Source organism: Pipistrellus kuhlii, unplaced genomic scaffold (genome assembly GCF_014108245.1).
Source record: "Pipistrellus kuhlii isolate mPipKuh1 unplaced genomic scaffold, mPipKuh1.p scaffold_m20_p_2, whole genome shotgun sequence".
NCBI lineage: Eukaryota > Metazoa > Chordata > Mammalia > Chiroptera > Vespertilionidae > Pipistrellus > Pipistrellus kuhlii.
In genome coordinates, this window is record NW_023425515.1 from 104,160,404 (window position 1) to 104,188,303 (window position 27,900).

The window sequence follows — 27,900 nt, forward strand, 5'->3', positions numbered from 1 at the left end:
CAGTGGCTGCATTTCAAATTAATCAGGCAATTCCAAATTCATTGCACCACTCTTGAAAACATCACAGCTTTTAAATGCCAGAGTTCCACTGAGGTGAGTTTTAAGATTTCAAATGACTTCATAGTCAGCAATGCAATGTAGTTGACCTCCTTTAGCAGTGGTGTGAGCCAAGAGCTAAAAGGCCCGTTTTGTGGAGGACTGGAGGGAGAGCTGCTGCTGCCGGGATGACCCTCCTTAAAGCTGTCAGTGACCAGAATGGGGAGGATGAGCTGAGAGTACGCCCATCAGGCAGCCGTGTTTTGTAAACCTCTGCTTGGCTGTGTGTGCATCACCTTGATAAATGTGCTTTAAAAACTACACTGTCTGTTCACATTTAGAAGAGAAGAACGAAATCACACAGCAAGCACAAGGGGAGTAAAGCATCATTCTGGAGAAGGCTTTTCTGGGGTAGAGCCATTTCACGTTGACCTTGAGAAAAGGCTAAGTGCACTCACTGAAGGAACATTAAAGCCTTTTGAGGAACAGCCAGCCAGGAGGTGCAGGAGCACTCCGTTATTGTCCTGCCCTGGGCACTAGGTCCTCGTTCTCCTCCTCCTTCCCCCGACACACCCAGTACTCGAAATCTGCATCATTAAGCAAGCAAAAGCCTGCAGTCCTTAGGGACTTCATTTCTCTCTGATTCTACCTCACCTCTCCCCAGACTCCTGTAATGGCACTTATATCTTCATGCCTTCAAATTTAGGCTCTGGAGCAATCTCTCTAAAATAAAAAGTCAACCCATCAATCCTCTGCTTCAAACACTGCAGTGCCTCTGACCAAGGGCCCAGGGTCAGAGCTGGAGTTCCTGGAGACTCAGACTGAAGTCTGATGGAACTCAGGCTCCGCCCACTGGGCTTTCCAGGTGTCTACATTGCCTCATCCATAAAATAGGAATAACTATCTATTCGAGCTGTAAGGCTTCCAGCAGTTAACACATAAAAGCATTTGGTACTGAACCTGCCGTAAACACCGCACTGAGTGATACCTATGATAACAATTACTTAGTGGAGTCTAATTTCTGGGACTGATGCTCAAAAACATCTGGGAGCTGACCTCCTGCCACCTGTCCAGCCTTCTCTCCTCTCCCCTCCCACTGGTGGTGCCCTGCAGCTCGCTGCACCTCTGGCCTGGATTCCCCTCTCTGGGCAGTCTTTGCTGAACTCCTCTCTGTCCAGGCACCAGCCCTCACCGTGGGATTCTGTTGTCTTCCCTGTCAGTCTACACCTCTCTCAGTTCTTCTCCTAACCACTGCCTGTTCATAGTCTGTCTTCCCCACCGGACTGCAGAGGGTTTGAAGTTTAGGTCTGTTCCCTATTCATCTTTGTGTCACTAGTAGCTAGCATAGTTATCAGGCCTCAGAGAGATGGAGATCAATAAATACTCAATGCTTGCTAAGTAACTCTATTATCTTTTTCGCTTTTTTAAGGTAACAAAACAGGGGCTCCACTCCCTATACAGGCCCTCCCCCATTTCCCACAGGCTTCCCAGAATTTTTATTTAAGTACACAGATCCTGATTGCCCAGATCGAGGCCACCAATGTTAGTTCAGAGCAGACATTTCTCCTCTGTAGTGAGTTTCCACAGGACTGCTGGCAGATGATCTCACTACCAAATTATTATTCATATTGATATGTATGGGTGAAAAAAGATCTCAGTGAGTCTCTAGAAAAGAATGTTCCACATTTCCAAAGCAGTTCAGTTTTCTTTTCAATGACATATTCAACAAGAAGGTTTTGACAACTGCTATAATGTCCTTAAAAACAATTACAGGGCATGACTCAGGCTAACAGAACTTGGAAAAAGGGCTGCACTGTCAATAGGACCAGCAGAGGGAGCTAGAGGAAGCCAGCAGGCTCGGAAACCCAGGCTCACTGAGTCTCCCTCTGGGCCTGGGGGTGTGACTGCTAAGCCTTCAGGCACAGTTCTGCCTGAAGGGGCCTCCTGGCAGTGCTGACATGGAGCTAGCCCCAGGTACTTTTATAGCTCTGCTCTCAGTTTTTCATAAAATTATGTTGGTAAGTCTTTTGATCTTCACTTAGCCAATTCTCGAGGGATTTTTAGAGCTCAAGATGAATTTAGCTAAATAGTACAGCATGCCCCAATATTCCAAGTTGCATGGAGGGGTCTGCTAGTGACTTTATTTTTATTAAGAGAGCCATTAACAATTCTATGTTGATGAGCACATGCACATTCCCACATTCCTGGTGAGCAGAAAGGAGAAGGCACCACCTCACACTGTGCCAATGCTGATGGTAAGTGATACCAGCTTGTAAAAATGAAGAACATTTTGTTTTTATAACTTGTATTATGCTATGATAACATATTCTTAAGATGGTAGGTACAAAACTGGATTCTAAAGAACCTAGACAAAACAATAAAGAATTTAAAAACTTGTGTTTTTCAGTTAAGATACTGAGTCAGACAATTCTAATCATGAAGTTTCATATTAATGCAGACAATATAAATTACATTTGGATACTAGAAATGAACCAAAATATAACATTTCACGTTCCCCCAAAACATGTAATGCCCAGTGTTTTTCACACTCTATTCCAAATTCTGCATAGAGTTTATGAGGCCCTGGTTAGAGGCATTTATGCCACAGTAAGGGGCAAGGGAATTCTCCCTGACATGCAAGAACATTCCAAATATGCAGCAGCAGTGCAGAGGTGTTTAGAACACAGCAAAACCAAACCAGAAGCTAGTTACGGCCTGCTTTACAGCATAAGACTTAAATTCCTTCATACATTATTAATAATGGCCCTGGAAATGAGAAGGAACTGTGGTGTTACTGCACTCCAGGGACATCTAACCACTGCTTTTCTTAATCAATTGCAGGCTGCACATTTATTTGACACATGGACAGTGTTATTATGGGCCTGCAGTAATGTCAACACAGGGACTCTGGGACCCCAGACCTCAAGTGTAGACTTGTGTCTTGCTTATTTTAACTTTAAAAAAATTTCACATTCAGATGAGGTCTGGCTTGTGGAGCTTGATTACGATGGCACCACGCCATTTTAAGATGGTCAGAACATCAAGCACTCCTAAAGGACAGAACAGCGAATGGGTCCCAAACAACAGCTGCCCCTGAATGTCACGTCCAGGTTAGTGAATTGTGAGCATGTATTAAGCTTGGTTGCTTCATATTCACATCTCAGGCGGAGGCTGTGTGATTCACATTTGTTCTCTGGCACCCAATGCGGAAGCCGGCACACCGTAGGGCTAAGCACACAGGTTGTTAAGTGAGTTAATGGGCCTACAGGGCCAAGCTGCTTGCTCACGGGTGCAGCAATAGAATGGGCCAGGGCAGAGAGGGAAGTCTAAGTCCTTACAGCAAAGACTGACATTCCTGAAGGGGGAATTCTGCATCTGGACTGCATTAGAGAAGCCCAGCCTGAGTTTCCACCTACCAACCTGTCCTCCAGATCTCAGGCTCAATTTCACCTCTTACCTCAATTTCCTACCTGCCTGCCCTTAAAACTTCAGAATTGCCAGTCCCCACAATCATAGGAGCAAGTCCTTAAAAGAAGCCCCTTTCTCTTTACATGTACATCCCATCCCTCACTGGGAACTATGTAGCAGTGTTCCCCGAGGCTTCTGGCATGGATTTAAAGATACCGTATTTTTCGGACCATAAGACGCACTTTTTTTCCCCCAGAAGTGGGGGGAAAAAGTCCCTGCGTCTTATGGTCCAAATATAGCCTACACATATACTTTAAAAAAAAAGTTTTTTACTTGCCCGGCTCTGTGTGGTCTGTGTGTGCTTGCCCGGCTCTAAAATGGTTCTAAATGCTGCTGTTTACTTTACAGGGTTGATTACATGTGTTTATGACTGTGATGTTGGGTTTTAATGCACATAAAATATTTTAGGACACTATTTGTTTCAGAATCTTTTTTTCTTCATTTCCCTTCTCTAAAAACTGGTGCGTCTTATGGTCCGGAGCGTCTTATGGTCCGAAAAATACGGTAGTTCATAAGGGAAGAGAGGAGGTGGGTGTGGACCTATTATTTACCAACTTGGAGAAGCGCCCTGCTTAGGTGAACTGGCTGTGACCTGAAAGGCAGATTTGTGCCGAAGGTTCAGATCTCTTGGGGGGCAGGAATCCCTCCGCAAAGCCCACAACAGCGGTTTGGTCCCAGAGTAACCGTGTTTGTCTTAAAGGACATCTCTGTGGAGCAGACTCACTTAATCCCGCGGGGACTGCTCTTTCTCACCGCTTTGTTGCTCATAGCTCTACTGCACTAGGGGTTCCTCAGCCTCCGTGGGCCAGGCTGGGAGAGTCACAACAGGGAGCATAGTTTCAAAGGAAGCTGGACAAGGCAGGGACACTCCGGCCTTCCACTCCCCCTGGACCCAGCTCTGGGGAGCACAGCTCTGCTCTAAAACGGCCCAAAGGATGCCTCTGCTGGTTCACTCAGTCCCGGCTACAGAAAAGCAGTCTCCAGCTAACCTCCAAACATCCAGTGCTCGGCCCAGGCCGCCCCGCCCGCGGGAACCAGAGGAAAGTGGGGAAAGCGCCAGCTCCTGACCCGCATTGGGCCCAGGTCAGGGACCAGTCCCCCACCTCCCACCCCGCACCCCAGGACACCCACCTATCTCCTCCCCCAAGGAGGAGTTGAGGATGGCGCCCGCGGACATGACCACGGCGCAGGAGCGCAGGCCGCCGGGGTGCAGCTGGCCGAGCGGCACCGCGGGCACCAGCGCGCGCCAGCCCAGCGCCGCGAAGGGCGGCTCCGTGCCGTCCAGCGTGCGCAGGCGCACCCGGCGCCGCAGCGCGCACAGCAGGGCCGCCCGGCTCCGCCCGGCCGCGCGCCGCCCGCGGAAGCGCACGCCGTGCTTGTTGGCCGCCAGGTAGTCCTTCATGGCCCTCTGCAGGCGCGGGGTGAGCATCTTGGAGGAGACGGTGCCCTTCCAGAGCCGGTGCAGGAAGGCCCTGGACATGGAGGAGTACAGCCTGCCTCCTGCCTCGCCCTCCTCCAGCACGGGGCTGCCCCCTCGGGGCCGGTGCCTTTTCCTCTCCGGCAGCCACCCCTTCCACCTGCCGGAGTGCCTGGGGGCGAGGGGCTCCAGTGTCCCCCGAGCGTGGCTGTGAGACCCTGGTTGACCTGCAGCAAAAAAATAGTCGTCGTCTTCTGGGTAGAAGGTATTTGGGGATTTTCTCCCAATCTGAGATAAAAAGAACTCTTCTTCATTTTCAACCCCATCTTGCAGCTTGGCCCATTTCTGCAGGTCGCGAGGCCCTGTGGGGTGTCCGTCCAGCAGCCCCTTGTTTGTGTTCACGCTTTCTGGCCAGGAGGGCTCCTGCATGGCACCCATGATGACCCTCTGCTTCCCCTGCATGGGCAAGAGCCTCCTAGTCTCCAGGAAGGCAAGGGAGCTGGGCGCAGGCTCAGCAGGGCTGCTGTTGGTGAAGTAAATGAAAATCACCAGGAAGAGGAGCCCCCAAGTAAATATCCCACAAAGCATTCGTTGTCTCCATTGCTTCAAGTGTGGTTTCATGGCGGGTCTCTGGGTTCAGCAGCTGGTATCCCAAAGTGGTGGAATGATCCTGAAAAACAGGTCTACAGTTAACTAATGTGGACATCTGCTCAGACATCACTAGGATCATCTATGTTTGCAGTGTTCCTATAGGAGAGGGTTGAGTGGAGAGGGAGAGGGAACCAGAGGAGCTATGGCTAAATTCAGGTGTCACATGTCCCTCAACCCCTGACTTCTGCAAAGGAGTCCCACCATCTCAGTTGGCTCCTGGAAGAAAGGAGGTGGAGTGGAAACCCTTCTCAGGTCACTCAGTCTTCCCACATGACAGCTGCTTAATAGGAGCCATCCCAACAACCTTTCCCTGAAGCTGGATTTATCTATAGTAATAATAAATAGCCTAGGTCAGAGGTCGGCAAACTCAGTCAAGAGAGCCAAATATCAACAGTACAACGATTAAAATTTCTTTTGAGAGCCAGACTTTTTAAACTTAAACTTTTTATAGTGCCACTTCTTCAAAATAGACTGTGGTATTTTGTGGAAGAGTCACACTCAAGGGGCCAAAGAGCCGCAGTTTGCCAACGCCCTCACGCATCACACCCTAATGTTGTCACAAGATGGCTGTCACAAGATAGCTGTGCACACTGGGGAAGTGGGTCCTGGAGGAGGAGGTGGGTCGTGGCAGGGGAGGGCAGTTGTGGGTGATCAGGCAGGCAGGCAGAGGCAGTTAGGGGCTATTAGGGAGGCAGGCATGGAGGTTAGGGGTAATCAGGGAGTCAGGCAGGCAGAATTGGGGGCAATCAGACAGGCAGGCAGGTGAGCAGTTAGGAGCCAGCTGTTCCAGATTGTGGGATTGGGCCTAAACCAGCAGTTGGCCATCCCTCAAGGGGTCCCCTATTGGAGAGGGTCCAATAGAATTATAATTTAGTAAAACAAAGCAGGAGTTGAGCAGAGTTTGCCATCTCTCACCTACTAATCAGCCAAAAGCTCAAACTTCACATATTGTACTACTACAGAATTTACCAGGAGACAGAAAAATACATAGGAGTACTTGGAGGTTCAAGATAAACCCATTTATTTTCAGATGTTTCACAAGTACTAGTACAGTGACTCAGGGGAGCCTGTTCCCTAATCCTGAGCCCCTGAATATGGAAGAAGCTTTCCCTTTATAAACCCTTTAGTTTCTTTGTTCCCCAAATATGGATCAGGCTTCCAGACCTTTCGTGGGCTTTGTGAAAAGCCCCATGTGTCAGGATGGGGGTCGTGAGACCACACCTATGCTGCCAGCACTGATAACCCCTCAGGGGGTTGTGTATTGTTCATGGTTTATGGCCTTTGTAAAATGGGAATATTTAGGTAAATAGGTCTTGTAAGACCAGATAATTAAGGAATGAATAGTGAGTTAATTATTGGCGAGCAAGTATGTGCATTTAAAGATACTGATTAACTAGGTAGAGTCAGATTGCTAGCCCCTCCCAGAAATGTATTTTTATGTTCCCCATCAGTACAGCAGCATTGCTGTGTATTTCTAGGGGGTGGCAACCATATCTGATTCTTCGGTGTCTTTCCCAGGCCTAGGAAGCTGCCTGGAACATACCAGAAATACACCTATGGTCCAGAATAAGCAAGACTGTAGTGTAGTGCAGGGGGATGTTATGCCAAAGTGTCTGTGGATTTCAGAGTGCCCCAAATAATGCCCACCTATTTCACCTCACCATGAGTCTCTGAAGGAATAAGAGGAAAGTGTAAGGACAGAAAAAAAACTTATCTTTGCTGTGACCCTCCACAATTTATGAGAAGCACCTAGTAAGTAAACTCTAAGACCTCTTTTCAAACTGGGGGACAGGATAAGCAACTCTCACACTTTTAACACTAATTTCTGATTCCATCTGATCATACCAACTGAAGCAGTATTTTCTAAATGAGCTTTTGGATCTCTTTTTCACAAATGGTCATAGTCTAATACTTTTATATTTCCACTAGTGGTCCGTTGCACAAAATTTGTGAAGGCATGTGTGTGTGTCCCTCAGCCTGGCTTGCACCCTCTCCAATCTGGGATCCCTTGGGGGATGTACGACTGCTGGTTTAGACCTGATACCTGTGGGATTGGGCCTAAACTGGCAATAGGACATCCCTTTCGCAATCTGGGATTGCTGGCTCCTTACAGATCACCTGCCTACCTGTCTGATTGCTCCTAACTATTCCACCTGCCAGCCTACTCACCCCCAAACCCCCAACCCCGTTGCTGGCCTGCTTGCCCCCAACTGCTTCTCTCTCCCCCTCCCCCCTCTGCCAGCCTGATCACCCTCAACTGCCCTCCCCTCCTGGCCTGATTGCCCCTGACAGCCTCTGCCTTGACCCCACCACCATGGCTTTACCCAGAAGGTCTCCCGGTCTAATTAGCATATTACTCTTTTATTAGTAAAGATTCCTGAATGTCTTGGCAATATCAAAGTGCTGTAAAGGTTTCTAAATGCTTACAATCAGTTCTGTACATATTTCAATCAGGAACTGAGAACAGTTTGTGGATGTGCACAAACTACTCACACTTGTAGTAGAATTTGCAAAATGATCTTTCTAAACCTGACCATTCAGCAGATTATGCTTCAAACTGTAATTCACAACCTGAAGATATAAAACTATTGCCAATATTTCCACAGTTCTATTAGAAACCAGAAAAACATTCTTATAAGAGTTAATCTGCTTCCACCCCAAATGAATACACTGCAACACAAGTTTACACTAACTACTAATGTTAGCACAGTCCCACAAGACTTCAGACATCAGCCTGAATTTATATCCCAAGGCCCCCTGCACTTCTCACCCTGGAGATCCCCATAATACCCCTCAGGTTTAATCATTCATTAGAATGACTAACAGAACTGAAAGTTATACTATACTAATGATTACAGGGTTTTTTTTGGGGTAAGGGATATATGTAGTTCAAGGTGTGCATGTGTTACCAAATGAGAGGGATTCCATATCCATTTCCCATGGTGTCAGGCAACAGTATCTATCCTCTTGGGCCATCTATATGTTCACCAGCCACAGACTTCCACTGAGTCTTGGCATCCAGAGATTTTATTGGGGTTCTATTATGTAGGCATGACTGGTTGAATCACTGACTATGTGACTGAATTAAATTTCCAGTCCCCTCTTCTTCTCAGAGGTCAGGCTGGCCCAAAGTCCCCTGCCTTTTAATCACAGGGTAGATCTTTCTGATGACCAGCTCCCATCCTGAAGCTATCTAGGAGCTCATTAAGTGGCCTTATTAGCATAACAAAGACAACCCTATAGCTGAGGAAAATTCAGTGGTTTTAGAAACTCCATGCCAAGAACCCAGGACAAAGACCAGACAAAAGATTAAAATGCCATAAAGCTCTAGTAGCTGATTTAAAAGGCAGTCTTTCTGCTTCTGGCAGAAATCTTCCTTTCGTGGTTGTCCTACAACAGCTCTGGGGGCTTATTCTAATGGATTACTAAAGGAAGGAAAATGGAGGTTTCTTAAACAACATTTGCTTGAGAGACTTAAAGCACTAAGTCAAAACGGTGAGGTATGTGCACAGAATTCAGTAGATGAAAAAACAAACAGGAAGCCTTGATAGGTTGGAGAGGAACTGGAAACTTAAAGCTTTGGGGATTGGAGTGAGGACATGTGTCTTGCATGCTAGGCAACCCTTAGCTGCCCAGTTCTGCCGAGTTAGGAAGCTATGGAAATGGGCTCAGAAGGTGAACCTGCTAAATTTCATGTCCAGATTCAGAGTATCAGACATATAGACTTGGTTATAGAGAAATGGCCAACTCAAGACAAGTGACGTCTGTTTTTTATGGGGGGATGACAGACATGAAATGAGGGGAAGGGGGTGCAGAGAAAAATGAGAGGAAGTCTGTAGACACAAAGAAAGTAAAAGAAAAGCCCAGATGCATAGTGGGGCCAGGACCCTAGGAAAGATTTTGTCCTCTCCATCTTCCAGGCTGGAAAGTAGGAAGGGTGGGATCTGTGCAGCTCTCTGAGCACCATATAGGAGTAAGTATCACAATAAAAGAATGAGAATTTCCATTAGGTCAGATTTATAGCTTCTCATCCACAGTAGTAATAGAAAGTGGTGGGATCCTGCCTCAACTCATGATTAGGGTTCAACTTTTAATAGATCCAAAAGCTGCCCTGCAATTGCTGTCACTGCAGACCTGCTGCTGCCAGTGAAGGGGACATTCTCCAAAATGATAAATTCCCATGGCAACAGTAAATCCTCTGCTAGCACAATGCTACAAAAATCATTGTATGCATTCTGGGTCCTTCATCAACATAGTTGTAAAATCCAGGTTGGAGATGGTTGGAGGACACAATAAATGTCACAGCCTTGATCCCTCTTTCTATAAAGTAACCACAAAACCTAAGAGGAAGAAATGTTTGGTAAGCAGTAGGAAAAAATACACATTTTTCTCTAGTATAGTACATCTGAAATATTATAAGGACATAGCTTAAACAAAGTGATTCTGTAATACTTATTGCTCTGACCCATCATTAGCTGGTGTGATATAAATAGCACCGGGGACATATAAGTGGCACATCAGGGAAATGATCTGTCCCCAGGAGCCAATGAAAAGGTGCCCCCTGATTGTAGGCCCATCTGAGCTTTGTGGGGGAAGATCCCTCCATGACTGGCTGGTGAGTTCCTACCAGATTTCCCTTGGAAGGAATTGGCAAGACTGTATGCATACTTTGTAAGGCACATGTGTCAAACACAAGGCCCGTGGGCCAAATCCGTCCCGCCAGGCCTTGCAAATGTGGCCCGCACCGCACTGTCATCATTGCACTCCGCTGCATTTCCATCACAATGACAGTTTATGACTGTTTAGTAAACCATTCGGCCTGCGATTTAGGCTGGATTTTAGATTTTGACCCCTTCTCTGATTGAGTTCGACACCCCTATTGTAAGGTGTGGCCTTCTCTTCTTTTCCATGGTGTTTCCAACAGTGCTCCCTGGCTGTGCTCTGGTTTAAATTCCAAGTGATGTTCTCTGCTATTTGAACTGCACTTCTCCATCCCCACCCTCCTCACACATTCTGCTGCCTCTGTAGCCAGCCTCTGGGAAACTGTCTGGCAAAACTGAGGCAATGACTATAAGCAAAATAAATAAATAAATAAATAAATAAATAAATAAATAAATAAATATTACCCACTACTAGAAATTATTCTAATTGTTCTACCTGCTCAGGAATTTTAGTGCCCATATCTTAGATACTAATTATCAAACAAGGAAATGAGTCACATTTTCACATGGATATTTGAAACAGGACAAAAGAATGTTTAAATTCTCCTTCAAATAGTTCAGAAAAAAAAATCACATTTTCTAAAAGGCACAATTACAGGTTGTCAGATGAAATTATAAAGTGTAGGAACTGCCTCAGATGAACATTACAATGCAGGTGATGGTGAATACAACTTCCTTCTGATTTTGTTCAGGGTAAAGTGAAGACCACTTGAATGATGCTTTGCCACTTGAATGATGTCCCTCATAACCCCTGAGGGTGACAAGTTTTGATCACCGATTTGTCTGAATGGAGAGTATTTTTCACATTTTTTTATTAACTTGTCTGCTGCAGCCTGATGGCCAGGCTTTCTGTGATGTGACAAATACTTGTGTTCTATTTTGTGTAAAAGTTGTCTCAGCCAGTCTTAAATGTAAGTATTTACTTTAACATCTTACATAATAATAGACAAATATGTAAATTGACCATACCTCCACTATGCCACCAGCCAATGCCACCAGGAATGATATGCAAATTAACCCAACCAAGATGGTGGACAAATTTGCATATTAAGGCGGGGCAGGTAGCACCAGGCCTCAACCATGGGGGTCCAGGTCAATAGGGGAGGGGGGGAGTAGCGGGGGGGGGGGGTGGAGTAGCCCCAGGTCCCGCCCCAAAGTCCCATTCCAAAGGGGGCCTGGGGAGTTGGGATGGACAGCACTAGGCCCCAACTGCAGGGCCCAGGCCCCTCCCACAAAGTCCTATTTCATTAGGGGCCCAGGCAGCACCAGGCCCAAACTGTGGGGGCCCAAGGAGGCAGATACAGGCCCCAATCATGTGGTCCAGATCCATTGGGAGCTGGGATGTGGGGTGGGCAGCGCCAGGCCCAAACTGTGAGGTCCAGGTCCATTGAGGGACAGGGAGGCAAGGCAGGCAGCGCCTGCAAAATCCTGTTTCATTGGGGGCCCAGGGAGTCAGGGCAGGCAGTGCCAGACCCCACCTGTGAAGTCCCATTTCATCAGGGCCCAGGGAGTCAGGGCAGGCAGCACCAGGTCCTGCCTGAAAAGTCCTGTTTCATCATGGGCCCGGGAGCCAGGGCGGGTAGTGCCAGGCCCGAACCCTGGGTCCAGGTCCATTGGGGGCCCAAGTCCAGGGTAGGCAGCATGAGGCTTTTTAGGCTGCTGTAGGGCATGAGGGAAAGCCCACATGTCCTGCTGTTTCTATCAACACAGTTGTCTATTTATTGTGCCTGAATTTTTCTGCCCACTTACAAGGACTCTAAATTCCCTCAGGGGTTGATTTTCAATGATAGCTGTTCAAGGGACTTTTACTTGAGGAGTGTGTGTGTGTGTGTGTGTGTAAAATATATCAAACAACAAGTCTACCCCTTCAGATATTAGTGTTGCAATTTTGTTCAATTTTCATATATTCTGATTTTGCTGATTTGGAGAGTATCTAGCCAACAGTAAATTTTAAGACCCTGAATGATTCTAACCTGTGGTTTAGAAGCCACTGCTTAATTTTATGCAAACACAAGAGCCAAATGTCCAGGTAAAATACAGAAATCTCAATTGTACAGCTCAATAAATGTTTACCTATGTCTACACCCAAGTAGCCACCATCCAGAATGTTCTCTTGAATCTTTCTCCATTAGTAACAAAGGCAGAACCAATTACTTATCTTGGAGAGAGAGAAAAAAGAGAAAAAAAGGAGAATGTGTGGGAATATGTAATAATACCTCAAAATAGTACCTCCCAATAATTTTATTTATCAGATTATAGGCTTTTTCTCATCTGTGTTGTACTTACTGGCAGTTAGACATCCCCAAGGGGTCCCTGATTGAAAAGGGTGCAGGCTGGGCTGAGCTCCTCCCCACCCCTCCCCACCCCGCTGTGCACAAATTTTGTGCACTGGCCTACTAGTCCTATATAATAAAGATGTAATATGCAAATTGACCATCACTCCAACACACAAGATGGCCTCCCTTATGTGGTCAAAGTTGCCTGCCACATGTGGACACAAGATGGCCACCACAAGATGGCCAGCAGGGGAGGGCAGTTGGGGGGACCAGGCCAGCAAGGAAGGGCAGTTGGGGGCAACCAGGCAGGCACGGGAGGGCAGTTAGGGGTGATCAGTTTGGCAAGGGAGGGCAGTTAGGGGTGACCACCAGGCTGGCAAGGGAGTGGTTAGGGGAGATCAGGCTGGCAGGAAGAAGCAGTTAGGGGCAATCAGGCAGGCAGGCCAGTGGTTGGGAGCCAGCAGTCCTGGATTGTAAGAGGGATGTCTGACTTCCCATTTAAATGGGCAGTCAGAAATCCCTTGAGGGGTCCCAAATTGGAGACGGTGCAGGCTGGGCTGAGGGACACCCCTCCCCCCATGCACAGATTTTGTGCACCAGGCCTCTAGTTGAAATAAAAAAGATTTAGTATGACAGTGAGGCACTCATGTATCATAACAGCCTCAGGAATCATTTTCTTTCAAAAATCATTTTCTAAAATTAGCTATTGTCACATATCCAAGAAAATTTTGCCCAGTCTGCATGAGATACAGCTCCCACTGAATTTCTCTCTTCACAGCTTATGGGCTCCTTTAGCAAATGACCCCCTTTCTTTTTTTTCTTTGGAAAAAAAAAAAAAAATATATATATATATATATATATATATATATATATATATACCTCCAGTCTGCCAAATGCATGCCACTTAAGGTCCACTCCCTAATTCAGTCCCTCTCTGATCCTAGCCCATGCTCAAGTTTCAAGTTAATGTCCAGAAGCCATAAAGTAAAAGGTCAGCCTAGGTCCCGTAGAGCTTGAAGAGAGGGCTACCCCATTCTCCTACAGAGCTGGGGAGGAGTCAGAATGGCCAGTTCATTGTTGGAAGTGCAGTGGCATGGCCATTGCTATGGGCCTGAAGGCCAGCAGCTCCTCCAGGCTCCAGCCAACTCTCCCTGTGACTGGGAGCCTTGGACTCCAGAATGGGTTTAGCAATCTCATGAGCTTACTTGGCTAAGGCAGAGTTTAAAAAATGTGTGCCAGCACTTATGGTTAGTTTAAAATTTGGATGTTTGAGTCATCTCAGTGGGGAAGAGTATGAGCCACTCAAAGGCTGGATTACATATAATCAATTTTGTATTCCTAAAAAGCAAAGGTAGACTGTTTCATGTAAGATTACTAATTAATATTTCTGAAGTAAATGAAATGAATGACCGAAATTATAGTAAAGCAATTGGAATTGTCTGGATGGGCTCTTGGCTGGATCAGGAGGAAGGGGTGCAACGCTTGCCGTGCTGCTCAAGCCATGAGTGTCTGGGTGGCTTCAAGCACATGGAGCCAGCAGTTGCATGGTTAGGTCAGCATCCATTGTGGTGAAGGCAGTCCTGTCAGACCCTGCTGTGTACCAGATACCTACTATGTAACAGGCCCTTACTTTGCACCTCATATTTACTCTCATTTTAATTATTCATAATCAGTTTAATCTTTAAAACAAACCCCTTCATAAAGAAACTGAAGCTCTACATGGTCTCCTTCTTGTTGTTACAATATCCCCATCTTTCCTACTATATCACAAAGCTACGAGGGTTGTACCATGCCTAAAAATTTTATGAGATTTTCTTTTTCTCTGCCACGAAGTTACGATGCCAAATTTCAGGCCAGCTTTTTAAATTGATTAGACCAAGTGATTCCCTAACATCCCATTTTCCCTAATATCCATATTTTTGATTGCTGGAGAAGATAATCTTCCCAATTACACCTCAGACTCCAGAATCCACACCTGCCATGCTCAGCAGTGCCCAAGGGAGCTTAGCCTTGGCACAACAACCAAGGGGATTTTGCCAGGCAGAAGGAGCTGCCAACTTGCTGACCTTTCCAGAAAGGCTACAGGTGTGAAGGCTCATGACCGCAAGGAGTTTGTTATGTAGGCAGGAAGACTGCTTTGTTGCCCTGTTTTAGGATAGGTGAATGTACAGAGCAGTGAAGTGGATTTAAGTAATCCTGAGTGCTTCAAAGAGAATGGAAGCAGAGCTGAACATTGAAAGACACAAGAGTATGAAGGGAGACTGTCACAGACTGGTGACTGGGAGTGAATGGTCTCAACCTGAATAAGGGTGAGATACTTTTATGAAGATTAATTTCTGGGCAAATAATTTCAGCTGTACAGGATTTCTCCTCAGTGGCAGGGCAGATGGAAAATAATTTAAAAGTCAGACTCACATATGTGAGCCCCTCTGTGTGGCTTTTGGCTTTCAGAACTTTCTGCAATGAGATGGCAGGTGCTGTTAGGGCAGGGGGAGGCAGGAATGATTCCAGACGCCTATTATTGGCTCTACAGAGACAACACAGCTGCCTTCTAGCTAGGGTCTGCTGGCTTCCAGAAACAGTATCTGTCTGCTTGGGACACAGTGGCCTGTTTGTTTTATGATAATTAGCATTCAAATATTTACACTTTATACCAATAGTGTGCCCAGGCTCATGATTAAAGCTGTGAATTAGTCTTGATACTGATGCTTAATAATAAACAGATGGAAGCTTGTATATCTGCCATTGAGATTTGAAAGTTTTACTCTGAGTCTTCAAACATAAGTGGGCTTTTGGTCAAAGTGTAGGTGGCTCTAACAGGGAGAACTCGATATCAGGAGAAGCCACCCTTTCTTAGGAAAAGCACATCCTTTGTCACAGCCCAAGGGGGCACCGGCATCAGTGTGGGCCCACATGGTGGGCATATGATGGTGAGGATAGACAGGCACCAGTCAGGTGGCAAGTCTGAGTCACCATTCCTGGCCTACACTTGGGGGTATGGACTGAGACAGATGGCTACTCATTAAGAGGAGTAGAGGCAATGGATGGTTGACCAGGAAGCCCTGGGAGCAGACAGCCTGTTCAGATCCTTGTCAGCTGTGATTTGGATAAATCATTTAAGCCCCAGTTTCTTCATCCAGTGTGAGTCATAACCCTGCCTAGATCATTGCTGCTTTATAGAGCAATGAATCAGGCATTGTGTGATTTGACCAGCATGGAGACTGGCCCAAAACGAGAGCTCAATCGATGTGACTTCTCAGTCCAGCCTTTGAAATTCTGTGAAAGTTAAGAAGTGGTATAACAAGCATGGATTTCACTGCATGTGTTTACAGTGGACAGTTTCCCAGTAGGCACCCCTCTCTTTAAGTGAGCCCTGGTGTAGATGAGAACTAACCCTTACTCAAGCTAGTGAGACTAAATGTCCCTGGAAACCCTGCCTGAGTGAAGAAAGACCTCTCTCTGGTGTCTCCATCATGGATTCAGTGCCTGACAAGTATCTTCTAATGGCTTCATTGTGTTAGTCAGCTTATTATAATCATGCTACTATAATTTAACAAATATTAGTAAGCCTAATGTAAAGCTGAATATATATATATTATATGACGCTTAGCCATTAAGGCAGTGGTCGGCAAACTCATTAGTCAAAAGAGCCAAATATCAACAGTACAACGATTGAAATTTCTTTTGAGAGCCAAATTTTTTAAACTTAAACTTCTTCTCACACCACTTCTTCAAAATAGACTCATCCAGGCCATGGTATTTTTGTGGAAGAGCCACACTCAAAGGGCCAAAGAGCTGCATGTGGCTCCCGAGCCGCAGTTTGCAGATCATGGTCTTCAGGAACTGAATTAAGTTCTTGTGGAAATTTAAATTTAAATTTTGAGTAACAAAAGAATGGATAAGAAGTACAGTACAGATAAAAATTCCAAAACCTTTCTTTTCTTTCTTTTAAAAAAAAAAATATATATTTTATTGATTTTGTACAGAGAGGAAGGGAGAGAGATAGAGAGTTAGAAACATCGATGAGAGAGAGTCATCGATCAGCTGCCTCTTGCACACTCACTACTGGGGATATTCCCGCAACCAAGGTACATGCCCTTGACGGGAATCGAACCGGGGACCCTTCAGTCCCCAAGCCGATGCTCAATCCATTGAGCCAAACCGGCTTTGGCCCAACATCTTTCTTTAGTCCTGACAATAGGCTTCTGATGAGAGCACAGAGCAGAGAGGATACAGAGAGACTCACTTTCCTGTTCCGGAGACAGTCTGGTGGGGCGCTGGTTTCTCTGTCAGAAAGAAAGTATTTTGGCAACTGTAATTGCAAAATTAAAAAAAAAAAAGTATATACAAAAAAAAAAAAAAAAAAAAAAAAAAAAAAAAAAAGAAGAAAAAAAGAAAAGAAAGTGTTTTAGGTGTCAAGAGGAGCATCTTAAAAAAAATAAAAAGAGTCCTGGCTGGTTTGTCTCAGTGGATAAAGCCTCGGCCTATGGACTAACGGGTCCTGGGTTCGTTTCCAGTCAAGGGCACATGCCCAGGTTGTGGGCTCGATCCCCAGTAGTGGGTGTGCAAGAGGAAGCCAGTCAATGATTACCTCTCAACATTGATGATCTAGTTTGTTCTCACAACCAGGCTGCACATAACTTTATCAGTAATACACATATTATGTCAGCCTCCATCTGTCTGATGTTATCGTGCTAACCAAAGTGCTGGGCAATGCACTCCAGATCCTATGGTCTGGGAACTATTTGGAAGCCCCTTTCATGTGAGAAACATGAGTCACAGTGAGGTTATGTAAAAGTCCCACTATTTTATTATGCGTTGGAGCCAGGATAGTACCTGGCACATTTGTAGACAGTCAAAATGAGGACAATGAGAATGTATGCTCTCCTTATCTCCCAGATTGTTGTAAAGAGACAAGGAAAAATGTGTTAGTGAGAACATTTTAAATTTAGATTGTTTAAAATTCATTCAGTTTTCATGATATGAGGGATTAACATTAATTAGATTGAATTATGTCAAATTAATCTTAGCTGATTGTTTCATGAAATATCAAGTCTATGTGAAAAGATGATTCCAGTATACTAAAACATCACCTTGCCAAATGGAGAGTGCCAGGGAAAGTCATGCCCAGGTCAACATGTTTCTGGGAAAGTGAAGATGGTAGCAGTTTGCTTTGCAAGGCTGTTTCGCAGGATTAGTAATGTGGCCTTAACACTCCCAAGGTTTGTTTTTGGAGAAATATTAAAATCTTACTAAGAGAAAATGCAAATTTGTTAAATGACCCAACGATATGCTGTTTACATTTGCCATAGATGAGGGTAAGCCAGTCATGTCTTCTTGGGGTAGTTTTGCAACAGAAGGCTTGGGATAGGAGAAATACATTAATTTTTACATTAAAACACATGTAAACACATATTATGAAGTCAAATATAAAATAAACTCCAAGATTTAATATGAAACATGAAACTTCAAATACATTTCTCACTGTGGAGCTTTCAATTTGCCCTTTATCAATATAAGAAATTTCTAAATCTGTAGAGAATTTTTATGAGTTTACTTGGGCCAAACTGATGATAATTGCCAGTAAGCAAAATCTCAACAAATTGAGAAAATGCTCTGGAGAATGGCAGTTTGTGGTTTATTTTATACATTACAATCAAAGGAGGAGGCATAAAGAGGGTTACATGAAACCTATTGCTTATAGATTAGGGAGGTGGAAGAAAGCAAAACGGAAAATCTAGGGTTGGATAAAAAAGTAAGTTAATAGACACATGCTTCTTTTACATTTGAGGGGAAATGATAGCTAACAGTCAACAACAAACATGATAATACTAACAATGAGGGGATTTGTGGTCTCTGCTCTGAGGTTGTGCTTTAAGGGTTTTTTGGGGTGGAGTGTGGGGGAGGGAATTACTTTGATATTCCAAAGGTATGTTATCTCGTATGTTATCTTAGATGCAAAAAGACAACAGACAAGTGAAGACTGAACTATGTTAGGGAAAAACTGCCCTAAGTCATAACTACCTGCCACAAACTACTTTTAGTAAGGGAGTTTTATTTGAGATCATCCTATTTGGTTACCTTCCTGTCTGAGTTTGTAAGGACATCACATAGACCTGTCCCCAGCTTGTCAGGTTAGTGAGTGGCCCCCATTTTCGTCCTTACCTCCCCTTTGAGCTTTCAAAACTGAATGTTCTCACCGAAACTGGTTTGGCTCTGTGGACTGAGGGGTCCTGGGTTCGATTCCAGTCATGGGTTTGTACATTGGTTGCAGGCACATCCCCAGTGGTGGATGTGCAGGAGGCAGCTGGTCAATGTTTCTCTCTCATCCATGTTTCTAGCTTTCTATCTCTCTCCCTTCCTCTCTAAAGGAAAAAAAATCAATAAAATATAAAAACAAAACAAAACAAAGCAAAAACTGAATGTTCTCCATCCTCAGAACTTCCCTTATAGAAAAGTGTGAGCAACTGGGGTGAGATTCAAGAAAAAGGCCTACTGTGGATATTATAATAAAATAGACATAGTTCAGAGGTTTCCTCTCAAATATGCTTCTCTAGTGTTCGTTTCTCAAAGCCTGTAAAAATTTGCCATATTATGAAACAATTTCTAGTTTCTAACTCTGAGAATTAGCTCATCCTTATAATAATGCCTAATTGCCAACACACCCTAGTTAGGGTCACACCCAGTCACAATGCCCATATGAACAACAGAGCATAATATGTTTTGTATATGTGTGCATTTTTACATGTGACACAGTAGTGATCTTGCATTACACACTTACCCATTACTTTATTTTGTCATCAATTCTATAGGTAGCTAGATATTAATAAAAGAAGGGAACAAAGGATATCAGACATTATCCAGGGAGCAGAAGCTTGCTTAGCCTGGAGAAAAAATGGAATGGAGCATTGTGCAAACAGGTCAGAGTGAGGGTGAGGGTGTGTGAGTACTGTGTGTGAGGGAGAGTGTGCATTGGTGTGAGTGCGGGAAGGCATCTGTTTGTGGGAGCAGGGGCTCAAAGAAGGCAGTTGGATGCTCCTGGTAAAAAAGCAGCAGGTCACAGTGTGTTGCTGGGCCATGCCTTCTCTCTACTTGAGAGTAGAGAGCTAGCCATTCTGATGAGCCACAGGGTCCTCCTTGGTAGGAGGCTATGTGGAGCAGCCCTGCTCCAATGCCCTAAGCTTCAGACAGACAGACCATGGGCAGGTGAACACTCATGGCCCCACTATTGGGACCAGAAGCTTCTGGACACACAGACCAGACATAGCAGCTTGGTGCGCCTGAACTGTGGGCATCAGACAAGCAGTATGTGGGGCCTGCCCCGCCATATTGGCAAGCAGGGTACCTGACGCACCCCACTGTGTGCCATAGCAGAGCAGCACCCAGCTCAGCATGTCCCCTGCATCAGCTGAGCAGTGCTTGGCTTGTCTTAGCCTCTCTACTTGTGGAGTTCCTGGCCTGCCCTGCCATCTTGACACATGGCCCACCTTGACATAGCAGGCTGACCCAGCATGCCTGATCTATTGTCCCTGGATGACCAGTTCAAACACATTGACATGGTGCACCTGATCCTACCATGCACCCAGATGCATGACCTGTTACCTTGATCCATTGTGCCTGACTCACTGCCCCTGGACAAATACCTGGGAAATGAGCGAGGCTGTGGCAAAGACCTAGATAAAGAGTCACTGCTATTTGTTTCTTATACCTCACTCTCTTCTCAGCTTTTCCTTCCCTCTGCCATTCATTTCTGTGTTTGCCAAAGAAAAGAATAGAGTGGAAGTTTTAGATCTGAGGCTGGTGTCATTGGCATTGATGCTTTTTCCCAACCTATTCTCAACTAAGTGGCAGCAGATGTGAGCTAATGCTCCCAACACACCCACCTGCCACAGAGACCAGGAATGCCAAACCTAATTTCAACAGAAGATTGGACTCACCACTTAGACCCAATGTGATCAGTCACCTCTGGAAAACACACCTGACCTGCAACTACACCTGCCTTACCCAGCACTCTGGACTACTGGAGTGCTAAAACGGGGAGACAAAGAAACAACCCCCAAATGAAAGGAAAAGCAGTATGTGGGGCCTGCCTAAATAACCAAAAAAGGAACTAAATGAAATGAAGGCAAGCAGTTTGTCAGATAAAGAACTCAAAGTAATGGTTATAAGGTGCTCAAACAACTTAGTAAGAACTTTAAACAACTTAATAAGAATTATAATGAACACTAGGGGCCCAGTGCACAAAATTTATGCACTGGGGAGGGATCCCTCAGCACAGCCTGCCCCTTCTCACATACTGGGAGCTGCCAGGGCATGTCCTACTGATGGCTTAGGCCTGCTCCCCATTGGGAGAAGACTTAAGCTGCAGTCTGGTCTCCCTTTGTGGGAGGCAATCAGGCTGGTCAGGGGAAGGCACCAGCCCCATCACCCCACTGTTGTAGCCACTGCCAATCACCACAGCCACCAAGTATTTTCATCAACATGAACTCCAATCCTTTCACCATGAAAAAATAACAACTTCCTTTAGGCAATTTCAAGATGTGTCTTTCATAGGATATGACATTTATTTCTTTATTTTTCTTTTTATCCTCACCTGAGGATATTTTTCCATTGAATTTTCCCCCTTCCCTCTGATCCCAGGCTCGGCCCCTGCCCAAGCCTAAAGCCTCCCCCCCCCCCCCCAAACCCTCCTATGGCAAGCTCAGCCCCTTCCTATTTTTGTTGGGTTAATTTGCATACTCTGATTGGCTGTGGGTGTAGCAGAGGTATAGTCAATTTACATGTTTCTCTATTATTAGGTAAGATAATGAGAATCACCCCAACATTAAAAACGATGCTGAAACAACCAATAAGAATCAAGTGGAAATGAAGAATGATATAGCTGAAATAAAGGAGCCAGTGTTTCAGTGGTTGAGTGCCTGAGTTACTGGCTTGATCCTATTGATACTGCTATCGCTCTCTCTCCATCTCTGTTCTTCATTGAAATCAATAAAAATATTTTAAAAAATACCCTGGAAGGATTCAATAGTAGACTAGAAGCTGAGGACGGAATCAGCAAATTAGAAGACTCTAGAAAGAAAATACCCATTCGGCGTAGGATTTGGAAAAAAATTAAAAAGCAGAAAGAGAGTTTAAGGGAGTTTGGAGACAACATGAAATGTAACAACATCTGCATAATAAGGGTTCTAGAAGTAGAAGATATGGAGCAAGGAATAGAGAACCTGTTTGAAGAAATGACAGCAATGTTCTCAGACCTGGTGAATAAAAAAGACACACAAGTCCAGGAAACACAGAGTCCCAATCAAGATGAACACAAAAACACCTTCATCAAGGCAATCATAATTAAAATAGCACACATTAAAGAAAAAGAAAGAATCTTAAAGGCTGCAAAAGAGAGACAGGTACCAACAAGGGAGCTCCCATTAGACTGTCAGCTGATTTCTTAATAACACGTTAGGCCAGAGGGAGTGGCATGAAGTATACAAAGTAATGAAAATCAAGGGGCTAAATCCAAAAATACTTTATTGAGAAAGGCTATCATTCAAAATTGAAGGTGAAATTAGGAGTGTCACAGACAAAAAAAAGGCAAAAGGCATTTATTAACACCCAAGCAGCACTGAAAAAAATGCTGAAGTGACTTTGTAAGAAGAAGAAAGAGAGTGAGGAGCACAGGGATAAAGAATAAAAATGGCAAAAAATAAGTACCTATCAATAATAACCCAAAATATAAAAGACTTAAATGCTCCAATCAAAAGACATAGGGTAGTGGAATGGATAAGAAAACTTGATCCATATATATGTTGTCTACAAGAAGCCACATCAGAACGAAATATTGACACAAACTGAAAATGAAGGGATGAAAAACATTTTCCATGCAAATGGAAATGAAAAAAAAATGCAGGGGTAGCAATACTTATATCTGACAAAATAGACTTCAAAGCAAAGGCCATACAAGAGACAAAGATGGTTACTACATATATTAAAAGGATCAATACAAGAGGATATATATGCACCCAATATAAGAGCAACTAAATATATAAAGAAGCTCTTGGAGAACTATCAATATAAAAGAGAGATTAATAGCAATACAGTCTTAGTAGAGGACTTTAACACTTCACTGACATTACTGATAGTTCTTCCAAACCAAAAATAAGTAAAGAAATTGAGAACTTAAATAAAACCAATGTATTTAACTGACACAGAACATTCCATACCAAAGCTGTAGGATATACATACTTCTCAAGTGCACATGAGACATTCTCAAAGAGAGACCACACATTAGGACACAAACTAAGTCTCTACAAATTCAAGAAAATTGAAATCATATCAGTGTCTTTTCGGATCACAATGGTATTAAACTAGAAATCAACTACAATAAAAATACCCCAAAACATTCAAACATATGAGGTTAAATAGCATGTTATTAAAAAAAAATGAATATGTTACTCTGAGATCAAAATGAGAGATCAAAAACTTCCTTGGAACAAATGGAAATGAACACACAATAGTCCAAAATCTTCTCAAGTGCACATGGGACATTCTCAAAGAGAGACATTAGGACACAAACTAAGTCTCTACAAATTCATTCTCAAAGAGAGACATTAGGACACAAACTAAGTCTCTACAAATTCAAGAAAATTGAAATCATATCAGTGTCTTCTCGGATCACAATGGTATTAAACTAGAAATCAACTACAATAAAAATACCCCCAAATATTCAAACATATGAGGTTAGATAGCATGTTATTAAAAAAAATGAATAGGTTACTCTGGGATCAAAATGAGAAATCAAAAACTTCCTTGGAACAAATGGAAATGAACACACAATAGTCCAAAATCTATGGGACACAATAAAAGCAGTCCTGAGAGGAAAGTGCATTGCTCTACAGGCCCAAATTAAGAAACAAGAAAAATTGTTAATACATTATGTAACCTTACAACTTAAAGAATTAGAAACAAAAGGAAATCCAAGAATAACTAGAAGGAAGGAAAAAATAAAAGTCAGAGTAGATATAAGTGACACAGAGACTCAAAAACAATACCAAAAAAAAAAAAAAAAAAAAATCAATGAAACCAAGAGCTAGTTCTTTGAAGAGATAAACATGGAATGTCCATTTTCACACTCTTATTCAGACTCATCAAAAAACAGAGAGAACCCCCAATAAATAAAATCAGAAATAAAAGAGCTAAAATAACAACAGACATCACAGAAATACAAAGGATTGTAAACAAATACAAGATACCCAGCTTGTTGACATATAGTTGGAATGAGATGGAAAATTCCTAGAAAAATACATATAGTTGGAATGAGACGGAAAATTCCTAGAAAAATACAACCTTCCAAAACCAAACCAGGAAGAATCAGAAAACCTGAATAGGCCAATAATAACTGATGAAATTGAAGTAGTAATTAAACACACACACACACACACACACACACACACACAAAACAACACTCCCACTCCCAGCAAATAAAAGCCCTGGCCTGGATGGTTTCACAGGGGAATTTTACCAAATATTTAGAGAACTAACATCTATCCTCCTCAAACTATTCCAAACAATTCAAGAGGAATACTTTCAAGATATTTCCACAAGTCCAGCATTATTGAAATTCCAAAACAAGATAAAAACACTACAAAGAGAATTACAAGCCAATATCCTGGATGAATATTGATGTTAAATTCCTCAATAAAATATTAGCAAATTTGACCCAGCAACATATTAAAAAGATCATATACCATGACTAAGTGAGATTTATTCCAGGAATGCAATGCTAGTACAATATTTACTAATCAATAAATGTGATACATCACATAAACACACTGGAAGGCAAAAATCACATGATCATACCAATTGATGCAGAAAAACCATTTGACAAACTCCAACACCCATTTTTGATAAAAACTCTAGCAAAGTGGGAGTAGAGGGATCATACCTCAAAATAATAAAGGCCATATATGACAAAATACAGCCAACATCATACTCAATGGGCAAAAACTAAAAGCATTCCTTCTAAGAACAGTAATACTAGAGGCCTGGCTCCTTTATTTCAGCTATGTCATTCTACATTTCCACTTGATTCTTATTCATTGTTTCAACATCTTTTTTCATGTTGGAATGATTCTCATTATCTTACCTAACAATAGAGAAACATGTAAATTGACCATACCTCCCCTACACCAACAGCCAATTAGACAGTGAGTATGCAAATTAACCCAATAAAAATGGGAGGGGGCTGAGCCTGCAATAGGAGGAGGGGGGTCCCTTCCCCAGCCTAAAGCCTGGGGCAGAGGCTTTAGGCTTGGGAAGGGGCTGAGCCTACGATCAGAGGGGCAGGAGGGGCCCCTGCTGAAGGGGTTGAACCTGCAGTCGGAGGGGTGGGGGTGTGTGTGTGGGGCCTGCCCAAGCCACTTTCACATTCTTATTAAACACTAGGAGCCTGGTGCACAAATTCATGCATCAGTGGGGTCCCTTGGCCTGGCCTGTGGGATCAGGCAGAAACTGGCTCTCTGACATCCCCCCAAGGTGTTCTGGATTTCAAGAGAGTGTAGGCCAGGCCAAGGGACCCCACTTGTGCACAATAGGGGCTGGAGAGAGATGAGGGATGTTGGCAGCCAGGGAGAGCTCTCATGAGGGTTTCAGGCCATCTCACTCAGTCTTAATTGGCTGGACCCCAGCAGCAAGCTAACCTACCTGTCAGAACATCATAGCTAGCGATAGAGTGGCTTTAGCATATCATTAGCATATTATACTTTGATTGGTTGAATGGACGACCAGACAGCCAGACACTTAGCATATTAGGCTTTTATTATATAGGATAGTATTGGAAGTCCTAGCCACAGAGATCAGACAAGAAGAAAAAAAATAAAAACTTCCAAATTGGAAAGGAGGAAGTAAAACTGACATTATTTGCAGATGACATGATAGAAAACCCTAAAGACTCCACTAAAACACTACTAGATTTAATAAATGAATTTGGCAATGAACAGGATACAAAATTAACACCCAGAAATCAATTGCATTTTTATACACCAATAATAAACTCTCAGAAAAAAAATAAAAATAAAAAACAACCCTATTTATCATTGCAACATTGGAATAAATTTAACTAATAAAAGACCTGTACTCAGAAAACTATAGAAAGTTGAAAAGAAGACAGAGGATGATATAAACAAGTATAGAAATATACTGTGTTGATAGATTGGTAGAATTATCATCATTAAAATGCATATACACCCAAAGCAACCTAGAGATGCAATGCAATCCCTATTAAAATATCAATAGCATATTTCACAGATCTAGAACAAAGACTCCAAAAATTTATATAAAACCAAAAAAGACCCCACGTAGCTGTAGCGATCTTGAGAAAGAAGAACAAAGTTGGAAGAATCACAATACCAGATATCAAGTTATACTACCAAGTCACTGGTACTGGCACAAGAACAGGTATATAGATCTATGGAACAGAACAGAGAACCCAGAAATCGATCCAAGCCATTATGCTCAATTAATATTTGATAAAGGAGGCAAGAGCATACAATGGAGGCAGGGCCTGTATCATTAGAAGAAAACAGGCCATAAACTAAGTTTATTAAATGAAAAATTGTATACGCCTTAGAAAAGATGGCACCTCTCACCTAGAGTGGTTTGTGCTATTTGAAAGTACAAACCCTTAAGGTTCTCACTCAGTTGTAATTATGCTAAGAAATTCTGACTTCATCTGCATTCATTTTGTTTAAATGTACAGGCCCACCGCCTTTATTCTGGTTTGGGAACTGTATACTTGAAATGATGACTGCACCTCACACAAAGACTTTGGGGAAAAGAAACATTTCTTGACATCGTCACTTCCTTCTCAGTGGGAAGGAAGATACTACTACATGGCTGGCAGCAGCTTTTGGAAGGATTAATGCGTGTTTGTAGAGCACTCCCAGGTCTAAAGATAAAAGACATCTTATGAGCACAGCTTCTAATTGTTTTGTTATTTTGAAATGAACACATCCAAAAGCTTTGAGAAGGATATAGAATTAAAGAGTCTCAAGTGTGGTCTTCTACCAACCAACCTTTTTTCTTCATCAGTAATTTCAAACATGACAATTTCCCATTCAGTAGTGATAATCCTGTGAAGGTAGAATGTTGACAGTAGGTGCTGTCATCCTTAGACTGAGTCTTTTTCTATTTAATACCATTTCTTGGGAACTAAATTAAATCCATTAAAAAAAGAAGAATGGAATGGACTGGTTAGAAGGTGGACCCAGTGCAAGCCCGAAAAGCTTGGGAAGTTAATTGGTTATTTTTTTTTTTAAAAAGCCCTCAGTTCTGAGCAGCTCAAAGTGCTGAGCAAATCCAATATAATTTCTCCCCACACTGAGCTTTCAGTAATGTGAGAAAGATAGAAGAAATTAGTACTCAAATCTTGCAGCATATTGTGCTGTCTTAGATGATTTTTTATTTTTTACCACATTCCTTTACTCCATGTCATCCTGCCACTCACAGGGATAAACATAAGACCTATCATGCCTTAAGAATAATTGTCACAAGGAACCGGAAGACAGGATGTCAATTCTTGGCTATATTCAAGGAGTGGTGAAGGAGAGGACACAAATTGGGAATAATACTTGCCAAACCAGTCTTATCTTGCCTAAGGGGAGATAAACACTAACTTTTGGCTCTTGAAAAGGAGAGTGGAAACTAAAACAGAAGAATTAGGTAGTGGAAAGGGCCTTTGACTGTAGCATCCTGCCAACCCCACACCCACTGGGTAACACCGGGAGAAAGAGGACAATACAATCCTAAGTAAGTCAAGGGACTACATTTAGAAGGGATCTTGCCCTACTGTACTTCAAAGCCTGGGACCTGAAAGTGCTGCAAGAATTCTTCACCTAGCTGGAAATGGTAGCACAGCTATGACCATAAAATAGTTTTTTGTGCCCAGAATAGCATGAGAGAAAAAACCCCAATGTGGCCTCCAAAACAGTGAGAATCCTCAGCCCCAAAATAAAATTTGCAGGCATGGGCATTGGGGGCAGCACATATGTAATGTACTACAAGGGAAGAGACCAGCTAGGTAATCAAACACTCAGACAGCAGCAGTATAATACATGTATAAGTGGGTGCTGACAATTCCCTGATGCAAAGATATTTAAGCCCCAGGAGATAAAGGGGAAAAAAAGAACCCAAAAGTTTGTCAACTCATTTAATTTAATCAACTTATAAATGTTGGCTGATTTGGCAGTTACATTTTCCCTTAGTGGAACTGATACCATTGTAATTAACTGAGTTATTACCGGTAATTAACAAAAAAGGAGCAAAGTGACAGACAAATAATATA

At 43.3% G+C, this 27,900-nt stretch overlaps 1 protein-coding gene across 1 annotated transcript in view; it reads right to left on the reverse strand.

Moving 5' to 3' along the window:
* Nucleotides 1-27,900, reverse strand: part of ST6GAL2 (ST6 beta-galactoside alpha-2,6-sialyltransferase 2) — a 76,193-nt gene that overhangs the window by 34,306 nt on the left and 13,987 nt on the right. The window contains exon 2 of the mRNA XM_036447344.2: nucleotides 4,636-5,591. Within this exon, the coding sequence (XP_036303237.1) occupies nucleotides 4,636-5,542 (907 nt within the window). The 5' untranslated portion in view covers nucleotides 5,543-5,591. The remainder of the gene's footprint in view (nucleotides 1-4,635; nucleotides 5,592-27,900) is intronic.